The sequence below is a fragment of the Callithrix jacchus genome, chromosome 5 (genome assembly GCF_049354715.1).
Source record: "Callithrix jacchus isolate 240 chromosome 5, calJac240_pri, whole genome shotgun sequence".
NCBI classification, from domain to species: Eukaryota; Metazoa; Chordata; class Mammalia; order Primates; family Cebidae; genus Callithrix; species Callithrix jacchus.
Genome location: NC_133506.1, coordinates 76,640,608 through 76,663,497, shown reverse-complemented (window position 1 = coordinate 76,663,497; position 22,890 = coordinate 76,640,608). Strand labels below are relative to the sequence as shown.

General features: G+C 47.0%; 1 protein-coding gene across 1 annotated transcript in view; it reads left to right on the top strand.

Annotated features, from left to right (window-relative positions):
• The first annotated feature begins 9,931 nt into the window (after positions 1-9,931).
• GAS7 (growth arrest specific 7) overlaps positions 9,932-22,890 on the top strand; it is a 283,345-nt gene continuing 270,386 nt past the window's right edge. Inside the window, exon 1 of the mRNA XM_002747912.6 lies at positions 9,932-10,366. Within this exon, the coding sequence (XP_002747958.3) occupies positions 10,184-10,366 (183 nt within the window). The 5' untranslated portion in view covers positions 9,932-10,183. The remainder of the gene's footprint in view (positions 10,367-22,890) is intronic.

Sequence of the window (22,890 nt, the reverse complement as noted above, 5' to 3'; positions counted from 1 at the left end):
CCTGGGTCTTATCCCAGACCTACTAAATCAGAATCTCTGGGAGGGTGGCCTAAAAATAGGTATCCCATCTAACATTTTTCTCCAGTGATCCTTATACACGTTGAAGTTTGAGAATCTTTGGCTGGAACTCTGACTGTGATTCTGGATGAGAAAATCAAGGAAGGATGAAGAGAACTCTTCACACTTCCTCTTCCGTGGAGGCCCAATGCCAGGTTTCTTCCGGACTCCAAGGGGAGAACTGAACCCATTTATTTCTCCAAAGTCATGATTCCAAAATGCTTATTTTCAGTACATTAACTTTCTTTCCCTTCTCAGTATCTTCTTGAAACTGAGTCTCAAGATCACTGATCCTTAAGAAGTACACAAAACTGCCATTATGGTGCAGGAAGACAATACTGGAACTGCTATTTGAATATTACATCTACTTCAATATTACCTTAAAAAAATTTTTAATTTTGGCCGGGTGCGGTGGCTCACGCCTGTAATCCCAGCACTTTGGGAAGCCGAGGCGGGTGGATGGAGAGGTCAAGAGGTTGAGACCATCCTGGCCAACATGGTGAAACCCAGTCTCTACTAAAAATACAAAAATTAGCCAGGCATTTGGCACGTGCCTGTAGTCCCAGCTACCCGGCAGGCTGAGGCAGAAGAATCACTTGAACCCAGGAGGTGGAGGTTGCAGTGAGCTGAGACTGCACCACTGTGCTCCAGCCTGGAGACAGAGCAAGACTCTGTCTCAAAAAAAAGATTAATTGTATTATAATATGCTTATTAGTTTGGTGGTTCATAATTTAATTCATAGATAATAGAAGTAGATATCTCCGGGAGTTTTACTGATAGAGGTGCACAGTCAAAAAAGTTTGGAAAGCATCACTGTAGAATATAGACTAAAAATTCTTTGAGGTTAGAATATCAGTATTTTTTAACAAAACATACTGAAAACTAGCAGCCACACAGAGAAGTGCACAAATAAATATACAGACTGGAGAACAGCTCTGTGTAACTAACAACAGGAGCAAGGAATAGATTATTACCAGCAACCTAGATACCCTTGTGCCCTCACTACCTTTTCCCAAAATAACTCCTCTCTTCACTTCTAGGAATTTCATATAAATGGAATTGTCACAGTCTTGCCAATGCACCCAATGTAGCAGTTGCCCAACGTAGCACCTGAAGTTCTTTGTCTCACAACTAAGAAAATTAAGGAGCATGGACACCAAGGGTGAGATTGGAGCAAAAGGTTAATAAGCAAAAGAAGAAAGCTCTCTATTGCAGAGAGTGGGCCTGAAACAGGGTTGCTGTTTCACAGTTGAATACAGAGGCTTTTATAATAAACTGATGAGGGCTGGGCTTTTCATTTGTATAAGGTGTGAATTTCTGGTAGCTCCACCTCTTCCTTCTAGTGCACACATGGGGACCCTTAGCTTCAGTTACTCCAGATTGCTTTGTTTCCCTTACTGCGCATGTGTCTGGGATAGTTATCCATTGTGGGCATGTCTGGGCAGGTCTTCTGTGTAGCCTTTCTTATCTATGTGGCAGTTGGCATGTCTTAGGCAAGCCCCCTGTGCAATTTCCCTAATCGGTGCCTACAGTTTGATTTTTCAGGCTGTTCTTTTGCAGGAAATAATTTTACCGAGGACCCACCCTAACTGCCTGTCTGACGGGTTTCTTCCTTCCTCGTCTCTCAGAATCACGATATCTCTGCTCTTTAGTGTTTGGCTTCTTTTGCTGCACATTATATCTATGGGATTCACTTATATGTAGCAATAGTTTTATTCTCTCTCCCTTTTTTTTTGTTGAGATAGGGTCTTTTTTTTTTTGAGATGGAGTTTCACGCTTGTTACCCAGGCTGGAGTGCAATGGCGCGATCTCGGCTCACCGCAACCTCCGCCTCCTGGGTTCAGGCAATTCTCCTTCCTCAGCCTCCTGAGATAGGGTCTTACTGTGTCACCCAGGTCGAGTGCAGTGGTGCAATCTCAGCTCACTGCAGCCTTGACCTCCTGGGCTCAAGCAATCCTCCCATCTCAGCTTCCTGAGTAGCTGGGACTACAGGTGTGTACAACTATGCCTGGCTAAATTATTTTATTTTATTTTTAGTAGAGATGAGGTCTCACTGTGTTGACCAGGCTGGTCTCAAGCTCCTGGCATCAAGAGATCCCCTCACTTTAGCCTCCCAATGTGCTGGGGTTCCAGAGGTGAGCCATTGCACCAAGCCTGTTTATTCTAAGTGTCCAGGTTTCTATTGTATAAATATGTCACAATTTATCAATTCTAGTTTGATGGATATTGGGTTGTTTCCAGTTTGGGGCTATTATGAATAGTGCTGCTATGAACATTGTTGTACATGTCTTCTGTTGGACATATCAACATATCTTAGTTGGTTATATGCCTAGAAGGGAATTAGATGAGTTATAGAGAATGCTCAATTCAACTTTGCTAAATACTGCCAATTTTCCAACAGCCCTCACCAGCAATGTATGAGAGCTCCAGGTGTACTGCATCCTCTCCAATATGTGGTATGTTCTGTTCTGTTTTTATCTTCATCACCCCCTGAGTACATATTGATAACTTCTATGATTTTGATTTGCTTTTCTTGGTGATTAATGATGTTGTGCATCTTCTAACATGTCATTGCCCATTTGGATATCTTCTTTTGTGAAATGCCCATTCAAGTTCTTTGCCCATTTTTCTATTGGGTTGTCCACATTTTCTTTATTGATCTATAGGAACTATTTTACTTTAAAACTTACTTTTTGTTTTTAGAGACAAGGTCTTGCTGTGACACTCAGGTTGGAGTGCAGTGGCACAATCATAGCTTTCCTGGGCTCACGGGGTCTTCTTGTCTCAGCCTCCCAAGTAGCTGGGACTACAAGCACATGCTGCCATGCCCAGCAAATTTTTAACATTTTTTATAGAGATGGGGTCCACTATGTTGCCCAGGCTGGACTTGAGCTCCTGGCCTCAAGTGATCCTCAAACCTTAGCCATCCAAAGCCTTGGGATTATAGGTATGAACCACCATGCTCAGCCAGAATTTATAGCTGGCATACTTATTTCACTTAGGCCAAGCACACTGTCCATTTTCTTTTTCTATTTTTTTTTCTTTTTTGAGACAGAGCCTTGCTCTGTCACCTAGGCTGGAGTGCAATGGCATGGTCACGGCTCACTGCAACCTCTGCCTCCCAGGTTCAAGCAATTCTCCTGCCTCAGCCTCCCAGGTAGCTGGGACTACAGGTGCCTGCCACCATGCCTGGCTAACTTTTGTATTTTTAGTAGATACGGGGTTTCACCATATTGGCCAGGCTGGTTTCAAACTCCTGACCTTGTGATTTGCCTGCCTTGGCCTCCCAAAGTGCTGGGATTACAGGCATGAGCCACTGTGCCCAGCTATACTGTCCATTTTCTAATACATGTTTAATAGCGCTTTAAGCTGTTGTTGAATGAGCTAGCATACATGAGTTGAGAAAGATAGCTCTTGGAGGGTAACAGAGAACACTATGTATTTTGATTTTTGCTGAACATTAACAATGTTTTGAGGTATAATTTATATACCCCAAATTTTACTTATTTTATGTGTACAATTTGGTGACTTTCTGAGTTGTGCAATCATTACCACAAACTAATTTTAGAACATTTACATCACCCCAAAGAAACCTTGTATTTGTTTGTTTCTTCCTTATTTGCAGCTCTAGCTCCAGGGGACCACTAATTATTTAGTTATTTATTTTTATTTTTAGAGAAGAGATTTCAGCATGTTGGCCAGGCTGGTCTCGAACTCCTGACCTCAAGTGATCCACCCGTCTTGGCCTCCCAAAGTGCTGGGATTACAGGTGTGAACCACCATGCCCAGTGGGGACCACTAATTTTTAAATTGTCTCTATGGATTTGCCTTTTCTGGACATTGCATATAAACTGAATCATATAATATATTGCCTTTGTGTCTGGCTGCTTTCACTTAGCATAATGTCTTTGAGGTTCATCTGTGTTGTAGCATGGATCAGTACCTCCTTCTCATGGCTGAGTAAATATTCCATTGTATTGGTATACTACATCTTGGCGATCTATTCATTAGCTGATGGACATTTAGATAATTCCCACTAAATAATTGGGCCAGGTGCAGTGGCTCACGCCTGTAATCCTAGCACTTTGGGAGGCTGAGGTGGGTGGATCACCTGAGGTCAGGAGTTCAAGACCAGCCTGGCCATCATGGTGAAACCCCATCTTAAAAAAAAAAAAAGATAATTCCCACTGTTCGGCTTCTGTGAATAGTACTGCTATGAACATTCACTATAAGATTTTTGTTTTTTTGAGCTGGGGTCTCGCTCTGTCACCCAGGTTGGAGTGCAGTGGTGCGATCTTGGCTCACTGCAACCTCCGCCTACCGGGTTCAAGTGATTCTCCTGTGTCAGCCTCTCGAGTAGCTGAGACTACAGGCGTGTGCCACCACGCCTGGCTAATTTTTTTGTATTTTTAGTTGAGTCGGGGTTTCACCATGTTAGCCAGGATGGTCTCGATATCCTGACCTCATGATCCGCCTGCCTTGGCCTCCCAAAGTGCTGAGATCACAGGTGTGAGTCACCGTGCCTGGCCTTCACTACAGGTTTTGTGTAAACATACGTTTTCATTTCTCTTAGGTAGATGCCTCAGAGGGAATTGTTAGGTCATTTGGCAAATTTGTGTTTAACCAGCTTTTTCTTCCTTTTACTTTTTTTAAGATAGGGGCTTATACTGCTGCCCAGGCTGGAGTGCAGTTGTGTGATCATGGCTCACTGCAGCCTTGATCTCCTAGGCCCAAGTGATCCTCCCGCCTCAGCCTCCTGAGTAACTGGGACCACAGGGACATGTCACATCCTGTGACTAATTTATTTTATTATTTATCTATTTTTTTATAGAGACAGGTGTCTTACTATGCTGTCTGAGCTGGTCTTGAACTTGTGGCCTCTAGGGATCCAACAGGTCAGCCTCTCAAAGCATTGTGATTACAAATGTGAGGTACCATGCCTGGCTATGTTTAACTTTTTAAATAAATTAAAACCTTTCCACTTTTCTGCCATCACAGGCTGATGGAAAGGCGTATAAAGTTGTCTTGGGTAGAAATGAGGTATCAGCCACTACATAACTATCAAATGCACAGTGTCTAGAGAAAGCTCTGACACACGTTTATACAATAATTTAGCGGCCGGGCGCGGTGGCTCAAGCCTGTAATCCCAGCACTTTGGGAGGCCGAGGCGGGTGGATCACGAGGTCAACAGATCGAGACCATCCTGGTCAACATGGTGAAACCCTGTCTCTACTAAAAATTACAAAAAAAAAATTAGCTGGGCATGGTGGCGCGTGCCTGTAATCCCAGCTACTCAGGAGGCTGAGGCAGGAGAATTCCCTAAACACAGGGGGTGGAGGTTGTGGTGAGCCGAGATCGCGCCATTGCACTCCAGCCTGGGTAACAAGAGCGAAACTCCGTCTCAAAAAAAACAAAAACAACAATAACTTAGCAAGTGGAAAATCTAAATATGAAGAGGGTCCAATCTATACCAAAGGAGTTCAAGAAGTACTGAATGCCTGCTTTTTGTATGAGTCAATGTTAGGCTTTAAGAACAATATATAGGCTAGGCACAGTGGCTCATGCCATCAGTTTGGTAATCCCAGCACTTTGGTAGGCAGAGGTGGGCAGATCACCTAAGGTCAGGAGTTCAAGACCAGCCTGGCCAACATGGCAAAGCCCCATCTCTACTGAAAATACAAAATTAGCCAGGCGTGGTGATGTACAACTGAAATCCCAGCTACTCAGGAGGCTGAGACAGGAGAATCACTTGAACCCGGGAGGCAGAAGTTGCAATCAGTGAGCCAAGATCATGCCACTGCACTCCAGCCTGGGTGACAGAGCAAGACTCCATCTCCAAAAAAAAAAAAGATGGAAATTTAAAACAAAGATGCTATCCCTCTCCTGAGTTACTAAACGTCTAACCAATAAAATGCAACTTAATTATTATATTTTTTAAAAGCAAAAATAAGGCAGCCAGTCATGGTGGTGTGCACCTGTAGTCCCAGCTAGCTTCTCCAGAGGCTGAAGTGGGAGGATGACTTGAGCCAGGAGGTGGAGAATGCAGTGAGCCAAGATCACACCATTACATTCCAGTCTGGGCAATGCAGCCAGATCTTGTCTCAATTAAAAAAAAAAAAAAAAGCAAAATCATTAAAGACAAATAAAATTTCAAGATAGCAATAAAAGATCAGAAAGGGAGAAGGCAGGAGGGAAAATTGATAAGGGAGGAACTTATCTTTCCTTCAAGATCCTGGGAGAAAACAGAGAGCCGGAGTGCGTTTCTACTAAATTTTTGGCATCCCAAAGATGTAAGAGTTTCTACTTCTGTTGTGCTAGAAATCTTAGTTAAAAAAGAAATGTTATATAATAAATTAACAGGACCCTTGAACTGAATAGATAAAAATAATTGCTAATATATGGGTATTTAATGTACAATTTACATGTTTCCTCACTTAATCTTCCTTATAACTCTATTAATACTACTGTGGTCTTCTTTTAGTGATGAGGAAAATGAGGCTCACAGATGTAAGTAAATTGCTCAATGGCACACAGGTAGAAAGTGCCAGAAATGGGGTTTGAATAAAGGAAGTCCAGAGCCAAATTTAACCACTAACTACATTTAACCGTTTAAAGTCCCATATTCCAGTTACTGGATTCAATCTTCAATTGCAGATGGGGAAATAGATCCAAAGGTATGGGAAGACTTGAGGATTTAGAGGTTACTTGATTGACAAGAGATCAGGGCCAGGAGTTCCACTAGCTGCGAGTCCAGTCTTATTTCTATCAAGACTTATATTGGGTATCACCAGAGAGCCTTTTCTTTTTTTGAGATGGAGTCTCGCTCTGTCACCAGGCTGGAGTGCAGCTCCAGTGATCTCTGCTCACTGCAACCTCCACCTCCTTGGTTCAAGTGGTTCTCCTGCCTCAGCCTCCTGAGTAGCTGGGATTACAGGCATGTACCATCACACCCAACTAATTTTTAAATTTTTAGTAGAGATGAGGTTTCACCATATTGGCCAAGATGGTCTCCATCTCCTGACCTCGTGATCTGCCTGCCTTGGCCTCCCAAAGTGCTGGGATTACAGGCATGAGCCACGGCGCCCAGCCCAGAGAGTCTTTTCTTAAGATGATACTTGTGGGTGAGTCTCTAGGATACCTATTTTCTGACTGGCAGGGCGGACTCCAGAAAGCAACACTCAGTGTACAATAAGCTAGAGTTGAGTTCAAAGCTGGTTCTGCTGTTGATCAGCTGTACGATGGTGAGCCAGTCACACTTGTTGAGCCCAGCTTGTTTACCTGAAAACTGGGGCAACAGTCACCTCATCAGCTCATAGGATTATAGGAACCAAATTAAATAAGTGGAGAAATTAACAGCTATTATCATTTTTGGTTGCTGCAGGAATGTTTGAGGTGGGTCACATCGAGCTCAAGTGTATGGCATGCTGTGTAGGCTGAGATTTCTCAAGTCCAAACTGGATCACAGTTTCTCACGGGCACTCCAGATAATTTGGGGCTGCAGGATGGCTGTAAATCAGTTGTCCTACCCTGACTCAGGTGACATCATCAGGAATGAAGCCTGAGAACAGCCTGCTAGATATATTGTATCACATATTTTCCTGATACAAGGAATTTTATGTCTTTTAAAACTTGATTAGGCCAGTTACTTTTAATAACTATGTATGTGTTCACTTATTTTTTCTTTTTTAGATGGAGTTTCGCTCTGTCGCCCAGGCTGGAGTACAGTGGCACGATCTTGGCTCACTGCAACCAAGATTCAAGCAATTCTTGGTTGAATTCTTGCTCACTCCTGGGTTCAAGCAATTCTCTTGCCTCAGCCTCATCAGTAGCTGGGACTATAGGTGCGTGCCACGATGCCTGGCTACATTTTTGTATTTTTAGTAGAGGCAGGGTTTCACAGTTTAAGCCAGGATGGTCTTGATCTCCTGACCTCATGATCTGCCCACCTTGGCCTCCCAAAGTACTGGGATTATAGGCAAGAGCCACGACGCCTGGCCTTTTAATGACTGTTTTTGATATGAAGTTATGCAGCTCTGTGTCAAGGAACTCTTAGGGGTGACTGTGGTCAAGAGTTTGTTTCCCTATATTTCTGGCCAAGCAAATGTTCATGACTTTGCAATTGATGGCCTACAAATAATCTGCATATGTCACTTTGCCTATGGCCAGAGACCAGCCGGAGGCTGCTTAGGTAATACGGCTTAGCTGTAGACTAGGGCTCAATACTGACTTTTAAAGCCTGGGCATGAGTATTCTTAAAAAGTTGCATAATGACTCTAATGTGCAGCCAGGATTGAGAACTACTGAACTAGGTGAAAGGCTCTGTGCCAGGGTTTGATACAAAGCATAGACAGGTGTGCAAGGTCTTCAGGCTCTTAGAGCCCCGCCTGACTGGTTTTGTAATGGATATCTAGGCAGGCACAGTGAGAGGTGAGGCTAGACGAGGTGTTGTGGAGAGCCTGAAATGTAAAGGCTGAGAAGTTTGTACGAAATTTAAAAGGCAGACATAGGGAGACATAGAAGGTGACTTGGGAAATAGGGGAAGGAGAAGATGGAGGTATACAGGGGAATTAAAGGGTCCAGCTTTGTTTTGTTTTGTTTTGTTTTTTTGAGACGGAGTTTTGCTCCTGTTGCCCAGGCTGGAATGCAATGGTGCGCTCTCCGTCCACTGCAACTTCTGCCTCCTGGATTCAAGCGATTCTCCCGCCTCAGTCCCCAGAGTAGCTGGGGTTACAGGTGTCCACCAGCATCCCTGGCTATTTTTTAGTGGAGATGGGGGCTTCACCATGTTGTCCAGGCACGTCTCGAACTCCTGACCTCAGGTGATCTGCCTACCTCAGCCTCCCAATGTGCTGGGGTTACAGGCATGAGCCACTGAGTCCAGCTGGGTCCAGCTATTTACAGGCTAGAAAATGTACATTATTTTATTATTATTTTTTTAATGGAGTAGACTAGCAAAGAATCCGAGCTTTCTTTTACTTCTGTACGGTCAGTTCAAGGTCAACATTCTGCAGCATTCAGGTTCACTGGTCCCTGGAGAGCAGGAACTGGCCCAAATGATCTTTGTAGTTCCTGGCACATCGCATGGAACGTGGCAGCCTCCTGCTAATGTTTGTTGACCGACTACATAAGTGTAGACTCTTTAGCTGGCCCATCTCGATTTCAGGAGGGCGGGTACCCGAGGCCGGCCTTCCCTCTGCAGGCAAAGCATTGGGGCTGTTCCTCTCACCGTCCATCTATCCCCATCGACTGCTTCCAATGCTATCAACTCCGACCCCGTCTCCTCCCCATTCGGTCCCTCCAGCGTGCCACGCTGCCACCCAGCTGCTTGGCTGAGGCGCCAGGCTTCAAACCTGCCTTTCACCCATTGTTCAGTTTCCGGTGAGTCAAGTTCAACCCCAGGTTCAGCCACTACAATGACGGCCACAAACGATCCCTCGCAGACACCTCTCAGGCACCCTTCCGCCAGGCCTACAAAGCAGACACCGAACAGAGGGGCGTTTCCTTTCCCGTGGCCCCCGGCGGTGGAGGCGCGAGTGGGAACCCCTCTCCCCAGTGACAGGCCCCTCTGTGAGGGAGCGCGCAGCCCTCCGCGGGCGTGGCCGTCCTGGCCCCGCCCCGGCCCGCCCCCATCGCCCGCGAGCGAGACCCCGCCCGGCCACCCGGCCGCCAGCCCCTCTCCACGCAGCCCGCCCCTCCCTCCCGCGCCGCGGAGTCCTGCAGCGGGGGATGCTCCGGTCCCACCTCCCAGGGGAGCTGCGCATTTCCGCGCACCGTCGGCCCTCGCGGCGGTAGCCCGCGTTCCGCGTTCCCGGGAAGTTGTCTCTGGAGCCCGCGGTGCCTGGGTCTCCTCCCTCTGAGCCCCGCCCCCCGGCCCAGAGCTGGGATCTGCGAGCTGCCCGGCCCGGGGGCGTCGCCGCTCTCTCAGCGAAGCCTGTGAGTCCCCGCTTCCCTGCGCGGAGCGCGCGTCCCCTGCCTGCCCGGGGACCCCCTGCGCACCCCAGAGACGGCGCGCGCCCAGAGCTCGGGAGCCCGGAGCGCCGGGCGCCTGGGACCCCGCGGAGCCGCTGCCCAGCCCGTGGGGCTCGGCGGGGATGCAGGCTGCGCTGTGAACCCGGGCGCCAAGGCCATGTCAGGCTCTCGCTGCCGGACCCTGTACCCCTTCTCCGGGGAGCGGCACGGCCAGGGGCTGCGCTTCGCCGCGGGTGAGCTGATCACGCTGCTGCAGGTCCCGGACGGCGGCTGGTGGGAAGGCGAGAAAGAGGACGGGCTCCGTGGTTGGTTCCCGGCGAGCTACGTGCAGTTGCTGGAGGTAAGGGGCGAAGGCCGGGGCGGGTGGAGCGGGGCTGCGGTCCTCTGTGCGCTCGCGTACCTGTTGCCCGCTCCGGGGATGCCGCAGCGTCCCGCTGTGAGGGCCGCCCCGGGGGCAGCCCTTGCCGGTGCGACCTGTAGCTCCACGCTCTCGGGGGGCAGCGACGGCAGCGGGCGCCCCTCGGGGCGTGGGCACCGCGGGCTCGCCGGGAGCTCCCGCCTTGCGCCGGGCCTCTAGAGCACATCGTGGCGGCCCTAAGGAAGCCAGAACTTGTTGCTTGTGTGAGTTCAGGAGCAGGCAGGCGCGTTCCCGGCAGTGGCAGGGGCCGGTGAGGGGCTTTGCCAGAGTCTGGCGGTCTTGGGAAGATGCACGGAGGATCAGGGGTCCGAGAAGTGGGACCGACTCGATCCCGCAGCCCCACGTCTCCACCCCGGAGCCTAGAGCCTGGCGACCCGTTGACGGCTGTGCTGCCCCGGGTCAGGCTGCCTGGCCGCCTGGGGCCACCCACTTTCTGTCAGCCGAGCCTGCTGGCCACCAGCCAGAGCCCCCTCAGCAGGCTTGATCCCGGGGTGCCGTAGGCACCCCCCCATTGCCCGCTTCCCTGGTCCACCTCCCCCAGGCTAAAGCTCAGAACCTGAAAGTGACTTGTTCCTGGGGTTCTGGCCTGGCCCTAGGGTTACACAGGACCTGCTGAGCCAAGGCGGCTGGCTGTTTATTGTCTGTGTGACAGGCTGTCCTCTAATCACTGAGCTCACAGTCACAGACTGAGTGAGACCCGAAGTTTCTAAAGTCCTTTGTGTGTTGGGGCCGGGGGGGGGGGGGGGGGGGGGGGGGGAGTGGTGACCTTCCAGGACATCCCTTTTACTAGAAGTCCGTCTGCCACCAGGATTCTTGTAAAGACTAAATTAACGTTACCCTCAATTGTGTCAGTATTCCTAAACATTCTGGTAAAACACTGCCGAAGAAATCATGAGGCTGAATTTATTTATAATTTAACTCTTGACCTACTTCACAGAAAACAAAGTAGCAAATTTTGACTGAAAATGCTCAATGCAATTCATCAGGAGAAAAGGAAAGAAGGGAAATGGTTACAGGGCGGGTCAGCCCCAGGATGTATCCTGTGGCAACATTGTCAGCAATAGAGCCTGGCCTTACAAAAGTACATTAGGTGGCTTTCAGGTCCAGAGGAGAACAACGCAATCTCTCCTGAAGGGATCAGTAGCATTTGAGCGAAGTTTAGAGGCTGCTGGAATGAGATTTCATGGGCTGTCAGCAGAGTGTGTTCCAGGAACCTTCTTGGTTCTCTATGTGGAGAATCAGAAGATCCCCTTGCTTGTAGGAGAGGCTCAGGTGTGCCCTGCCCTTGCTTTACCAGTTTTTTCCCTGAGATTAGGATGTAAAAGAAAGTGAATGTGGGCTGGGTGCCATGCCCCACGTCTGTAATCCCAGTATTTTGGGAGGCTGAGGCGGGCGGGTCACCTGAGGTCAGGAGTTTGAGACCAGCCTGAACAACATGGGAGAAACCCCACCTCTACTAAAATACAAAATTAGCCAGTTGCCATGAGCTGAGATTGTACCATTGCACTCCAGCCTGGGCAACAAGAGTGAAATTCTATCTCAAGAAAAAAGCAGGCAGCTTCCTTGTTTCTAGCTTGAAAGCCCTGGGAGAGATATATATTTTGGGAGTCCTTCGGGTCGCTACGCTTTTCCAGGTATTCGTGATGTGGACATTTGTCTGATGGTTGTCTGTCTGGTGAGGAGCATCCCGGGCTGGACTGAGCCAGCTGTGTTTTGTGTAGGGGTGAGGCAGATGGGTAGGTGTTAGCACAAGTGGAATACTGCTTATTCTTCTGGGAAAGGGATGGTGGACCAGGGGACAAGCAGAATTAACAACTGGGACAGTCTTGGCTGTGTCTGTCCCATCCTCTGGCATATATATACAAAGGTAGGAGATCTCTGGTGTCTCAGGGCCTCTCAGACCATTCCTGACTAGTAACTTGCAACAAAAGTGTCCATCTGTGTGAGGAATACTGCTGAGTACCTGCTCGGCATGGTACCTGCCCATTATCACCAGTTCCCCACAGCTCTGTGAAGAGTGAGGTACTTCCCCCAGTTTATAGACAAGCAAGCTGAACATGAGAGAGGTGAAGTCAGATCTTCAACAAGTAACGCTCACATGTTTTGTTAGCAGCTCAGATGGCTGAATATCACCCCCTGTGCCTGTGCTACTTTTAAACATGATAACCTGGGCTCAACTGTGCGAAATAGCAAGTGAACGAAGGGTCTCGATCCATGGGAAAAAGGGCAAGCGCAGCCCCCGAGGTCAGCATGTTAGTGACAGTGTCGCTAAGGGTTGGCTAAACCTCTAGGGCTAAAATGAGGACAACAGCATCCACAAGCAACTTGGAGGATCTTCCCTGCAAACCCCAAAGTGTGACTTTACTCAGAGCCAGCTGGGGGTTTTTCCCACAGTGGGCCTGAGTCCTGTGGCCTAAGGACTGGATGAGACTCTTCTCAGGGCCCAAGCAGATGCAGTTTCAACAGGGGGGATTGTGGGTCAGGGGCTTGGCACCTGGGAACGTCCTACATGAGCAAGTTGGACCTCAAGGCTGAGGGCTGGGTAGGGATAGAGGATAGGCAAGTAGAGTCCCTTGGGACGGGGTAAGTCCTCAAGGACAGACTCAGAGAATGTAGAGCTCCCCAGGCTGGTGGGTAGACTGGCCAGCATCTGGACTCATGAGACTGGAGAGGGGAGCCAAGATACTGGAGGTGGTAAACCTCATGAGATGTCAGCCAGTGGCATCTGAGCTTGCACAAAGCTGGCACTGAGCTTGCTTGGGGGCATGGAGTTCAGAAGGCCCGGGCAGCTGTTGGAGAAACAAGTACAGACAGATGGACTGTACTAGCTTCCTGGGTGAGGGATGGGATTGTGGGTACATGGCTGAGCACGGTATCTCTAATTTGCTCCCTATTCCAGTGAAACTTTCACCCTAATGGAAAGAGTGATACCAGGAAACCCTATCTTGGTGGAGGGGATTGAGGCACTGAAAACTGTGTGCACACTGGATGCCTCCCAAGGGAATCTTCCTTGTTCAGATGAAGCAAGGGGAACTGAGAGACCCAGCCTTTGTGGGGAGTGTACACTGGGGAAGGGAGTTGGGAGCAAACTCTAAGGTCACCAGATCTGATCCGGCAGCCAGCCAGCCCTTAAGAGGAGGTCAGCTTGGAGGAGGTCTTGGTTTTTGGGGCAGTATCTTTGGTCAAGATTTCAAGAAATGATACAGCACATATCTGGCTTCCAGAGAGCAGCTTGCAAGAAAACCTCAGGACAGGCAGAGAAGTATAGAGGTCTCTGGTAGGCCCAAGGGTCCTTCCTACTCAGAGAGTGGTGCAGCTCTTCAAAGAATGCGCAGAGGGAAACATCAACTTCTAGCAAAGGAATGAGGCCTTACAGCCAAGGCCCACAGCTGCTTATCAGATAAAATCAATTAGAAAAATCTTTCCTGAGGGTTTCTTCTGCTATGACGAGGGAGAGGAATTGAGAAGTCTTTTAACATCATTTGAGAGATATGATACAGGAAGAGACCTGAGGCCAGAGATAGAGGATATGGGAGCATTTCTGTCAGCTCCAAGCTAGGCCTGAGATCGCCTCCATAGTCCTGGGAACCCCACATGTGGGAAGATTTGCACCAGCTTTCTGGGGTACATTAAGGCTAAGAAACAGCTCTTGGGGAAGGTGGATAGAGAAGCCTAGATCTCCATCCTGGGGAAGATTTAGAGAAACAGACATGGTACCAGGTCAAGCCCGGTGGCTGGACAAGTTGGAGGGTCTAACAGGGTCCAGGAATTCCTGTGACCTTGAATAGAGATAAGAAATTAGGGACATGGAGGATGCGATAAGGCATCTATAAAACCTCCCAGAGCTTTTGGGTAATAATTCTGGGGGACAGTGCGATTGGAACGCAAACAAAATAGAGCTTTCCTTGAACTAGGTGGTATTCTTAGAATCCAGGATCTGGCTGGCCGGTCTGGACCTCTGGGGTACTAACAGAATATGACACTGTTTGCTAGCAAAACTAAAATGGCTGCTGAGGGTCACCCTTAAACTTGATTTCCTTCACCCTACCCTTAGTTCTCCCATTTTGGGTTCATGCAGTTGTGCTGCAGGAGTTTATAAGGAGTGTCTGTGGGAGAGAGTGGGCTGTGCTATGAATAATTAAGGAATGATGTTTTATCTATTGCCATGTAACAAGCTACTCCAAGACTTAGTGTTTCAAAACAACAATTTATTATTATCTGACATGGTTTTGTGGATTGACAAGGCTCAGTTGGGTGGTTCTTCTGCTGGTCTGTCTTGTCTCTCATGCAGTTGCAATCAGATGTTGGCTGGGGCAAAGTCCTGGAGGCTGAACTAGCTGCAGCCTCCAAAATGTCATCTTCACTCTCCTGTCTGGTGCCTTGATGTTATTCCATGTGGCCTCTCTATGTGGTGTCTCATCCTCCAGGGCCTTTCCACATGGCCTTTGTCTTCAGCAGGGTGGTTGGAGTTATGTGGTAGCCGGCTTCTAAGAATGCAAAGGCATAAATTCCAGGTGCTCTTAAGGCTTAGGCCCAGGACTGGCATATCATTTCTGCCACATTCTATTGGGAAAGTAGTCACAGGACCTGTCCAGAGTCAATTTGGAAGGGAGGTGGGTACAGGTGTGGTTACAAGGGAGGCATGGTTCATCGAGAACCATATTGCAGACTAGCTCCTTCAGAAGGCTAGAGAGAACACACATGGGACAGATGATCCATTAGTGGGGAGATAGTGCCAGGCCAGATTGATGAGAGAGAGAATGCCAAGAGGGAGGTACAATGCAGAGACTTGGCAGTTCTACTTGGAGATTCTCTATTGCGATCCTTGGACATTTTTTTTTTTTTTGGTAAGACTCTAGAGGTTTCTTTTTAAAGGCCATATGATAAAATGATGCAGCTGGAATTTGAAATTAGATTTGCTTGGCTCTGGGCCTGTCCACTAAGCCATTGACAGACCAGTCCAGCTCTTTTTAGTCCTGGGCTGTTCAATGCTGGTGATTCGTAGACATAGTAGATCTGAGCTCCCTGACATCTAATAGATGTTTGCTATATTACACAAATTGATTTTAATACAGAGCCCTTTCCTTTCTTTCTGCAACATGAAAATCACCTAAAATAGGTGTGACCTTGTCCCTCGTGCTAGTATTTTTCAGACAGTCATCAACTCTGTTCACAAAAGGTGTAATTAGGGCTCGCGGCTTGGTGGGTAGTTGTGACTGAAAAGACCAAGGTGTTTTCTGACATCTTCACTAAATCACCCTGTTCCTTGGTATGGGGGCTGTGGCCAGTATTTGTAGCTTCTGCTGTTAGACAAATTGATCTTTGGTCCACCACTCTGTTAGCCTCAACTCAGAAGGAGCCACCCCCTTTGTCACACGTGTGTACTGGTCTGGTTAGTGGCTACTCCGCAGGACTTTAAAGCAATGGGCAAGCCTTGTGGATTCAGGCCATTTTCACAAAAGTTCCCTTAGCAACAAGTCGGCAGGAATCCCTGACATCTGTTCACCGCTCTGTGAATCCCCGATGTCTATTACCACCTAGAAACATGAATGAGAGGCTGACCTTCATGCACTCTTCTCAGCCTGCAAAAGCTCAGCTTTTATCTGACGGTGTGGTAGACCTTGTCTGTGAATACGAATACTGATCCCCATTCCACCAGTGAAAGAAAATGTTTTTGGTAAACCAGGAAGCCTTGTGTACATCTAAGGTATTTTGTCTATTTTTTTTTTTTTTTTTGAGGCGAAGTCTCCCTGTCGCCCAGGCTGGAGTGTAGTGGCGCAATCTTGGCTCATTGCAAATTCCCTCTTCAGGGTTCAAGTGATTCTCCTGCCTCAGCCTCCCGAGTAGCTGGGACTACAGATGTGCACCACCACATCTGGCTAATTTTTTTCTATTTTAGTGGAGCTGGGTTTCACCATGTTGCCCAGGCTGGTCTTGAACTCCTGAGCTCCGGCAATCCGCCTGCCTTGGACTCCCAAAGTTCTAGGATTATAGGCATGAGCCACTGCACCTGGCTGGTATTTTGACTATTATCAGGCCAGCCCAGGGGACATTTTTCTTGCACTGTGCTGTCTTATTACTCACAGCAGCAAGGTGACACATGACAGGCTTTGTAACAGAATGTCAGGATGGATTCCTCTGTACTTAAATGCAAAATTAGTATATTTCTCTCCCTCCCTGCAATATTGAGGCTTCTGGGGTGATGTTTATGCCTATGGTGAGAAGAAGAAGTGGTGGCTGGCAGTTAGCTCTGGACTTTTCCTTGGCCGAGCACAACACAGTGTGACATTGTGAAAGTTTCATTGCAGTAGGTATACGAACTGTGAGAAGTTTTTGAGGAGTCTTAAGAGGCCCTACCCATCTTCTTTGTTCATATTTACTGTCTTTGCTGCCATCTATAAGATTTTTTTTTTTTTTTGTACTTTTAGTAGAGGTGGTGTTTCACCTTGTTGGCCAGGCCGATCTTGAACTCCTGACCTTTAAATGATCCACCTGCCTTGGCCTCCCGAAGTGCTGGGATTACAGGCGTGAGCCACTGTGCCTGGCCAAGAATTTGTTTTTAGTTTAACTTCTAGTTCTCTGTCTACCTCTCTTCTTGAGCTTGGAGCCAGTATTCAGATTCAACCCCTAGATACTCAGATTTTACACGTTAAAACTAAACTCATCATCTGTCTTCTATCTTTACTGCCTTCTTCTTCTTTTTTGGAGGGGGACAGGGTCTTGCTGTGTTGCCCAGGCTGGAGTACAGTGGTAGGATCATGGCTCATCGCAGCTTTGACTTCCTGGGCTCAAACGATCCCCAAGTAGCTGGGACTATAGGCACCTGCCACCGCACCTTGCTAACTTTTGTATTTTTAGTAGAGACAGGATTTCACCATGTTTCCTAGACTGGTCTCAAACTCCTGGGCTCAAGTGATCCTCTCACCTTCGCCTCCCAAAGTATTGAGATAACAAGCATGAGCCACTGTGCCCGGCATCTTCACTGCCTTCTATTCCCAACCTCTAAACCAGGCTTGTGGAACCCATGGCCCACAGGCCACGTGTGGCCCAAGACAGACTTTCAATGAGACCCAACACAAATTTGTAAACTTTCTTTTTTTTTTGAGATGGAGTTTCACTCTTGTTGCCCAGGCTGGAATGCAATGGCATGATCTCAGCTCACTGCAACCTCCACCTCCTGGGTTCAAGCGATTCTTCTGCCTCAGCCTCCTGGGTAGCTGGGACTACAGGTGCATGCCACCATGCCCGGCTAATTTTTTGTATTTTTTGTATTTCACTGTGTTAGCCATGATGGTCTTGATATCCTGACCTCATGATATGCCTGCTTCAGACTCCCAAAGTGTTGGGATTACAGGCATGAGCCACCATGCCCGGCCCATACACACACACACACACACACACACACACACACGTATATAAACTATATACATATATATAGTTTTGGTTTTTTTTTTAGCTCATCAGCTATAATTAGTGTTAGTGTGTTTTATGTGAGGCCCAATACAACTTTTCTTCTTCCAGTGTGGCCCAGGGAAGCCAAAAGATTGGACACCCCTGCCCTAAACTTTAGTGAATGTCACCACCAAGTGCCCTGATACTCCTCCCCTTACCTTTCCTCTCCTATTCAGTAGCTTAGCAAGCCTCATCCCTTCTCCCTTAGAAACATTTCTTAAAGCCTTCTCCTTCTTAACTTGCATTGGCAAATCTTTCTGTAAAAGGCCAGGAAACATTTTAGGCTTTGTGTGCCATGAGGCAAAATTGAGTATGGCTGCCTCAGTGTCATCTGTAGTGCGCCAGAGGCAGTGAGAAGCAGTGAGAGCACCCCATATGGTCTCTGTCACAACGAATCCACTCTGCTGCTGTATAGCAAAATCAGCCAGAGATAATCTGAAAGCCAATGGGTGTGCCTGTGTTCCAATAAAACTTTATTTATGGATTGAAATTTGAATTTATGATTTTCATGAGCCATGACATATTATTCTTCTTTTGATTTATTTTTAACATTTTTTTCTTTTTTCTTTTTTTTCTTGGAGATGGAGTCTTATTCTGTTGCCCAGGCTGGAGTGCAGTGGCATGATCTTGGCTTACTGTAGCTTTCACTTCTTGGGTTCAAGTGATTCTCATGCCTCAGCCTCCCGAGTAATTGGTACTATGGGCACCTGCCACCATGCCCAGTGAATTTTTGTATTTTTAGTAGAGAGTAGGTTTTGCCATGTTGGCCAGACTGGTCTCGAACTTCTGAGCTCAAGTGATCTACCCGCCTTGACCTCCCAAAGTGCTGGGATTAAAGGCACTGTGCCCAGCCAGCCATGTGAATATTTGAGGGAAAATAATTTGAAGCTGAGGGTGACTGCAGGTGCAGGTAACCCTGAGTAGAGGAGTGTGTTTGATACACCTGGGAGAGCCGGACTATTCCAGAATGGTTAGAGAGTGGCAAGCGGTGGAAGAGAGGTTGGGGATGTGCTGGGGAAGGAGATATAACCTGGGGAGTTGGGTCATTTTTTAAATGCAGTGGAAAAGTCTTTGGTTTGATTGAAGCGAGTGGCATGTCTGGGTGTGTTCTGGAAAGCTCATCTAGACTGTAGGGTGGAGAATGGATTTGAAGAGAACAGGGAGGGGAAGCAAGATCAGTTGGGAAGCTCAGAGCAGGGTGGTGGACATGGAGATGGTGAAAGGTAGGTGGATGTGAAATGTACTTTGCAGGTAGAGTCCACAGGTCTTGCTGGTGAGTTGGTTGGAGGGAGTGACGGAGCCTCAGGGGATCTCACTTCTTGCAGGTCAGTTGTAATGTACTTTATTCCCTTTTGTGCTTTCCCAATCTATCCATCCTTTATTCTGCCTCTAGAGATCTCTTCATGAAAAAAAAAAAGTGAGGTAAAAGGAAAATACAAGTTTGGAAAAAGTTTCTTAATGCAAAAAGGGCTTTTATAAATTACAAAAAACCCAAAACAAAGAGAAAGAGCAGCATATTAGTGTAAGAATGGGCAAAGAACTTGGATAGACAGTTCATAATAAAACGTACAGGCTGGGCATGGTGGCTCATGCCTCTAATCTCAGCACTTTGGGAGGTTAAGGTGGGCAGATTGCTTGAGCCCAGGAGTTTAAGACCAGCCTGGGCAACATGGAGAAACCCAAATTTTATCTCTACAAATACAAAAAATTAGCTGGGTGTGTGCCTATAGTCCCAGCTACTCAGAAGGCTGAGGTGGGAACCTCGCTTGAGCCCAGGAGGTCAAAGCTGCAGTGAGCCGGGATTGCACCATGGCGCTCTAGCCTGAGTAAAAGAGTGTAACCTTGACTCTTAAAACAAACAAATGAACCAAAAAAAAAAAAACCATGTAAAAAAACCTCAACTATTTAGTCTTATAGTGGTCAAATAATTGCAAATTTAATTTAAAAATAGCTTGAAGAAAGAAAAATGTCAGAAAAAAAAAATAAAAGAGAATGGTATTGGCAGGGTGTAGGGAAATGGTCCAATGCTTCCTGAAGGGCCATTTGGCACTATACCTCCAAAATGTTAACAAGTACATGTTCTCTGCCTCAGCAATTCTACTTCTAGAAATTTCAACTCAGGAAGCATCTGATATATCAGGCAAACTGTAAAGATCAGCGTGTATTATGTCACAGCCTGTGATAGCACAAGATGAACCACAACCTGATTGTAAACCAGAAGGAACTAGTTAAAATCAGGTTTACCTGTGCTTAGCACAAGGTTAGAACATGCAGAAGGGGTTCAATAACTATATCAAAATGGATTTTTTTTTTTTTTGAGGTGGACTCTTGCTCTGTTGCCCAGGCTGGAGTGCAGTGGTGCGATCTTGGCTCACTGCAGCCTCCGCCTCTTGGGTTAAAGTGATTCTACTGCCTCAGCTTCCCGAGTAGCTGGGATTTCAGGTGCCTGTCACTGTGCCTGGCTAATTTTTGTATTTTTAATGGAGATGGGGTTTCACCATGTTGGCCAGGCTGGTCTTGAACTCCTGACCTTAAGTGATCCACCCGCATCAGCTTCCCAGAGTGCTGAGATGAAACTGAATTTGAAAAATACAAATGTTGGTTAATGATGCTAAATGTTTTTGTGGAGCTAGCATAGTTCATATTTCTCCTCACAGGGAGGCCAAAAGAGATGGCGTGTCCAGAAATGAATTGCTTTTCAAAAGTAGGAACTGTGTGTACCAAACATTCTGTAAGTATTCTTTTGTGGGAAGAATAGGTAGAAGGCACACAAGCTGGTCCAGGGCCACTTTCTTATAAATGTCCTCCGTAACAGCAAATCTTTGTCTTTTGAGGGGTGGATTTGATGTTTTTTGGAAACAGCCAGAATTCATTCAAAGCCAAGTCTGGTGTGTCTGTTGATGTGACTGTCTGTCTGTCACCTTGTGGCAAATAGGATTTAAGGCAGCTTACCAAAGAGCATACGGTGCAAAAAGATAAAAGCATAAACACATGAGGAAATCTGTGGAAAGGAGGAAATAAGGGAGAGGAAACAGTCAGATGACTGTCGGAGTGAAGTTTGGTGAGCAAAGAGAGTAACTGAGCTAAGTAATACTGTTCAGGGCTAAAAAGGAGGACCTACCTTAAAGGCTTGGTGAATTTGAGCAGCTAATGAGGAGTAACAAACAGAAGTATTCTGAAAAAGGTGGCATGTGGGCCTGTGCATAACAATCTCAGTGGTAAAGCAACACAGGTTTGCTTTTTGCTCACGTTGAAAGTTTATTTCAACAGTTGGTTTGAAAAAGACTTGATTGAGTTGAGTTGGTTTGAAGATGCAAGACCTCCAGGATGCAGGATGATGGAGCAACCGGTGTCTGGAATCTTTAGGGACTGTGTTAAACAGCACATGGTTCTTAAAGCTTTTGCTCAGGAATGACAGAGGACATGTGTACTTGCATTTTATTGTCTAAAGCCCAGCCACACCTAACTTCAAGACAGTGAGAAAATACAGTCCTGTCATGTGCTTGGAAGGTGAAAAGGAGCAAGCTGAATCTTTGTGGATGGCCCTTTTGACCACTGATGGGTACCCACTCCTGGGGACACCCCAATTCTGGTCTGTTGCAGTTTCAGTATTTTATCATCACACCTAGAGCAGTGCTTCTCAAACCGAATTCAGTGCTACTAGAGCAAAGTGGTTCTCTTTTTGGAGATGGAGTCTTGCTCTGCCGCTGAGGCTGTAGTGCAGTGGTGCAATCCCGGCTCACTGCAACCTCTGCCTTCTGGTTCAAGTGATTCTCCTGCCTCAGCCTCTGGAGTAGCTGGGATTACAGGTGCCCACCACCATACCCAGTTAGTTTTGTATTTTTAGTAGACAGGGGTTTCACTATGTTAGCCAGGCTGGTCTTGAACCCCTGACCTCAGGTGATCTGCCCACCTCGGCCTCCCCAAAGTGTTGGGATTACAGGCTTGAGCCACCATGTCTGGCCCCAATTTTTTTCTTAAAATGAATTCCCTGGGTCTTGTTGGATACAAATTCTGACTCAGAAGGACTGGGATGGGGCCTCTGGTTCTGCATGTCTGATAAGCTTGTAAGAGATTCTGCAGATTCTGAAATGCAGTGCGCATTTCAGCAGGTGCCCTTAGCTCCTAAGAGCCATGGATGTTCTTTCAAATTGGCGCCCTCCCTTCCAAAAGCGATTCTAGCATCTTGTGCGCTGCTGGGCACACTCGTAGATACTTGGTCTGTACTTTTTGAACAAATGTGGTCATTTTCTAATCCTAGACTCCCTGTGTTGTATGTGTGTGTGGTTAGTTTATCTGTCACAACCTTGGGTTCAACAAAAATACATTTTTATAGTTGAGCACTTACTATAAGCCATGCTTTCTTCAGGACTCAGCAGATACAGTCAAAGGCTGGAGCTGAGGTTGGTGGCTCTTCAACACAGAGCCCTTGGGGATGTGCTCTGCCCCCCAGGGTGACTTGGGCAGGTGACCTCTTTCAGGAGACTTCACACTTAAGGTTTTCTGTTGAAACCATCCGGATGTTTACCATCCTTCACTTTCTTTCAGATGCCTGAATCCCTCCTCCCTTCTCATTCGCTTGTCAAATGCACAGAGAACTCTAGGGTTAGTCAACAAAAAACTAATTAAGTTGTAAAAATTCTTTAGAGATGCTATTAAAAAAATTCCACAGACATGAGTCCTTGTCCTAATTCAATCATGAGAGAAGATCCTTATTTTGGCGGTGGCTCATGGAAGACTGTCATTGAGCCATTTGTCTTTTATTTTTCATATAATTAGGAAAAAACTAACAAAACTTAACTTTGAATTATTTAGTTTAAGTCCAGTGCTCTCATTTAGCAAGCGTTTTATTGATAAATAGCTGCAAACATTTGTTGTGCATGAAGTGAAAATCCAAGCTTGTTGAGTGATCATTGATAATCAAGGAGGTGCACAAAACCAAGTCTTCTCTGGAGTTCAGTCTAATATGTTCTTTGCTTTGTTTGAGGCAGTGT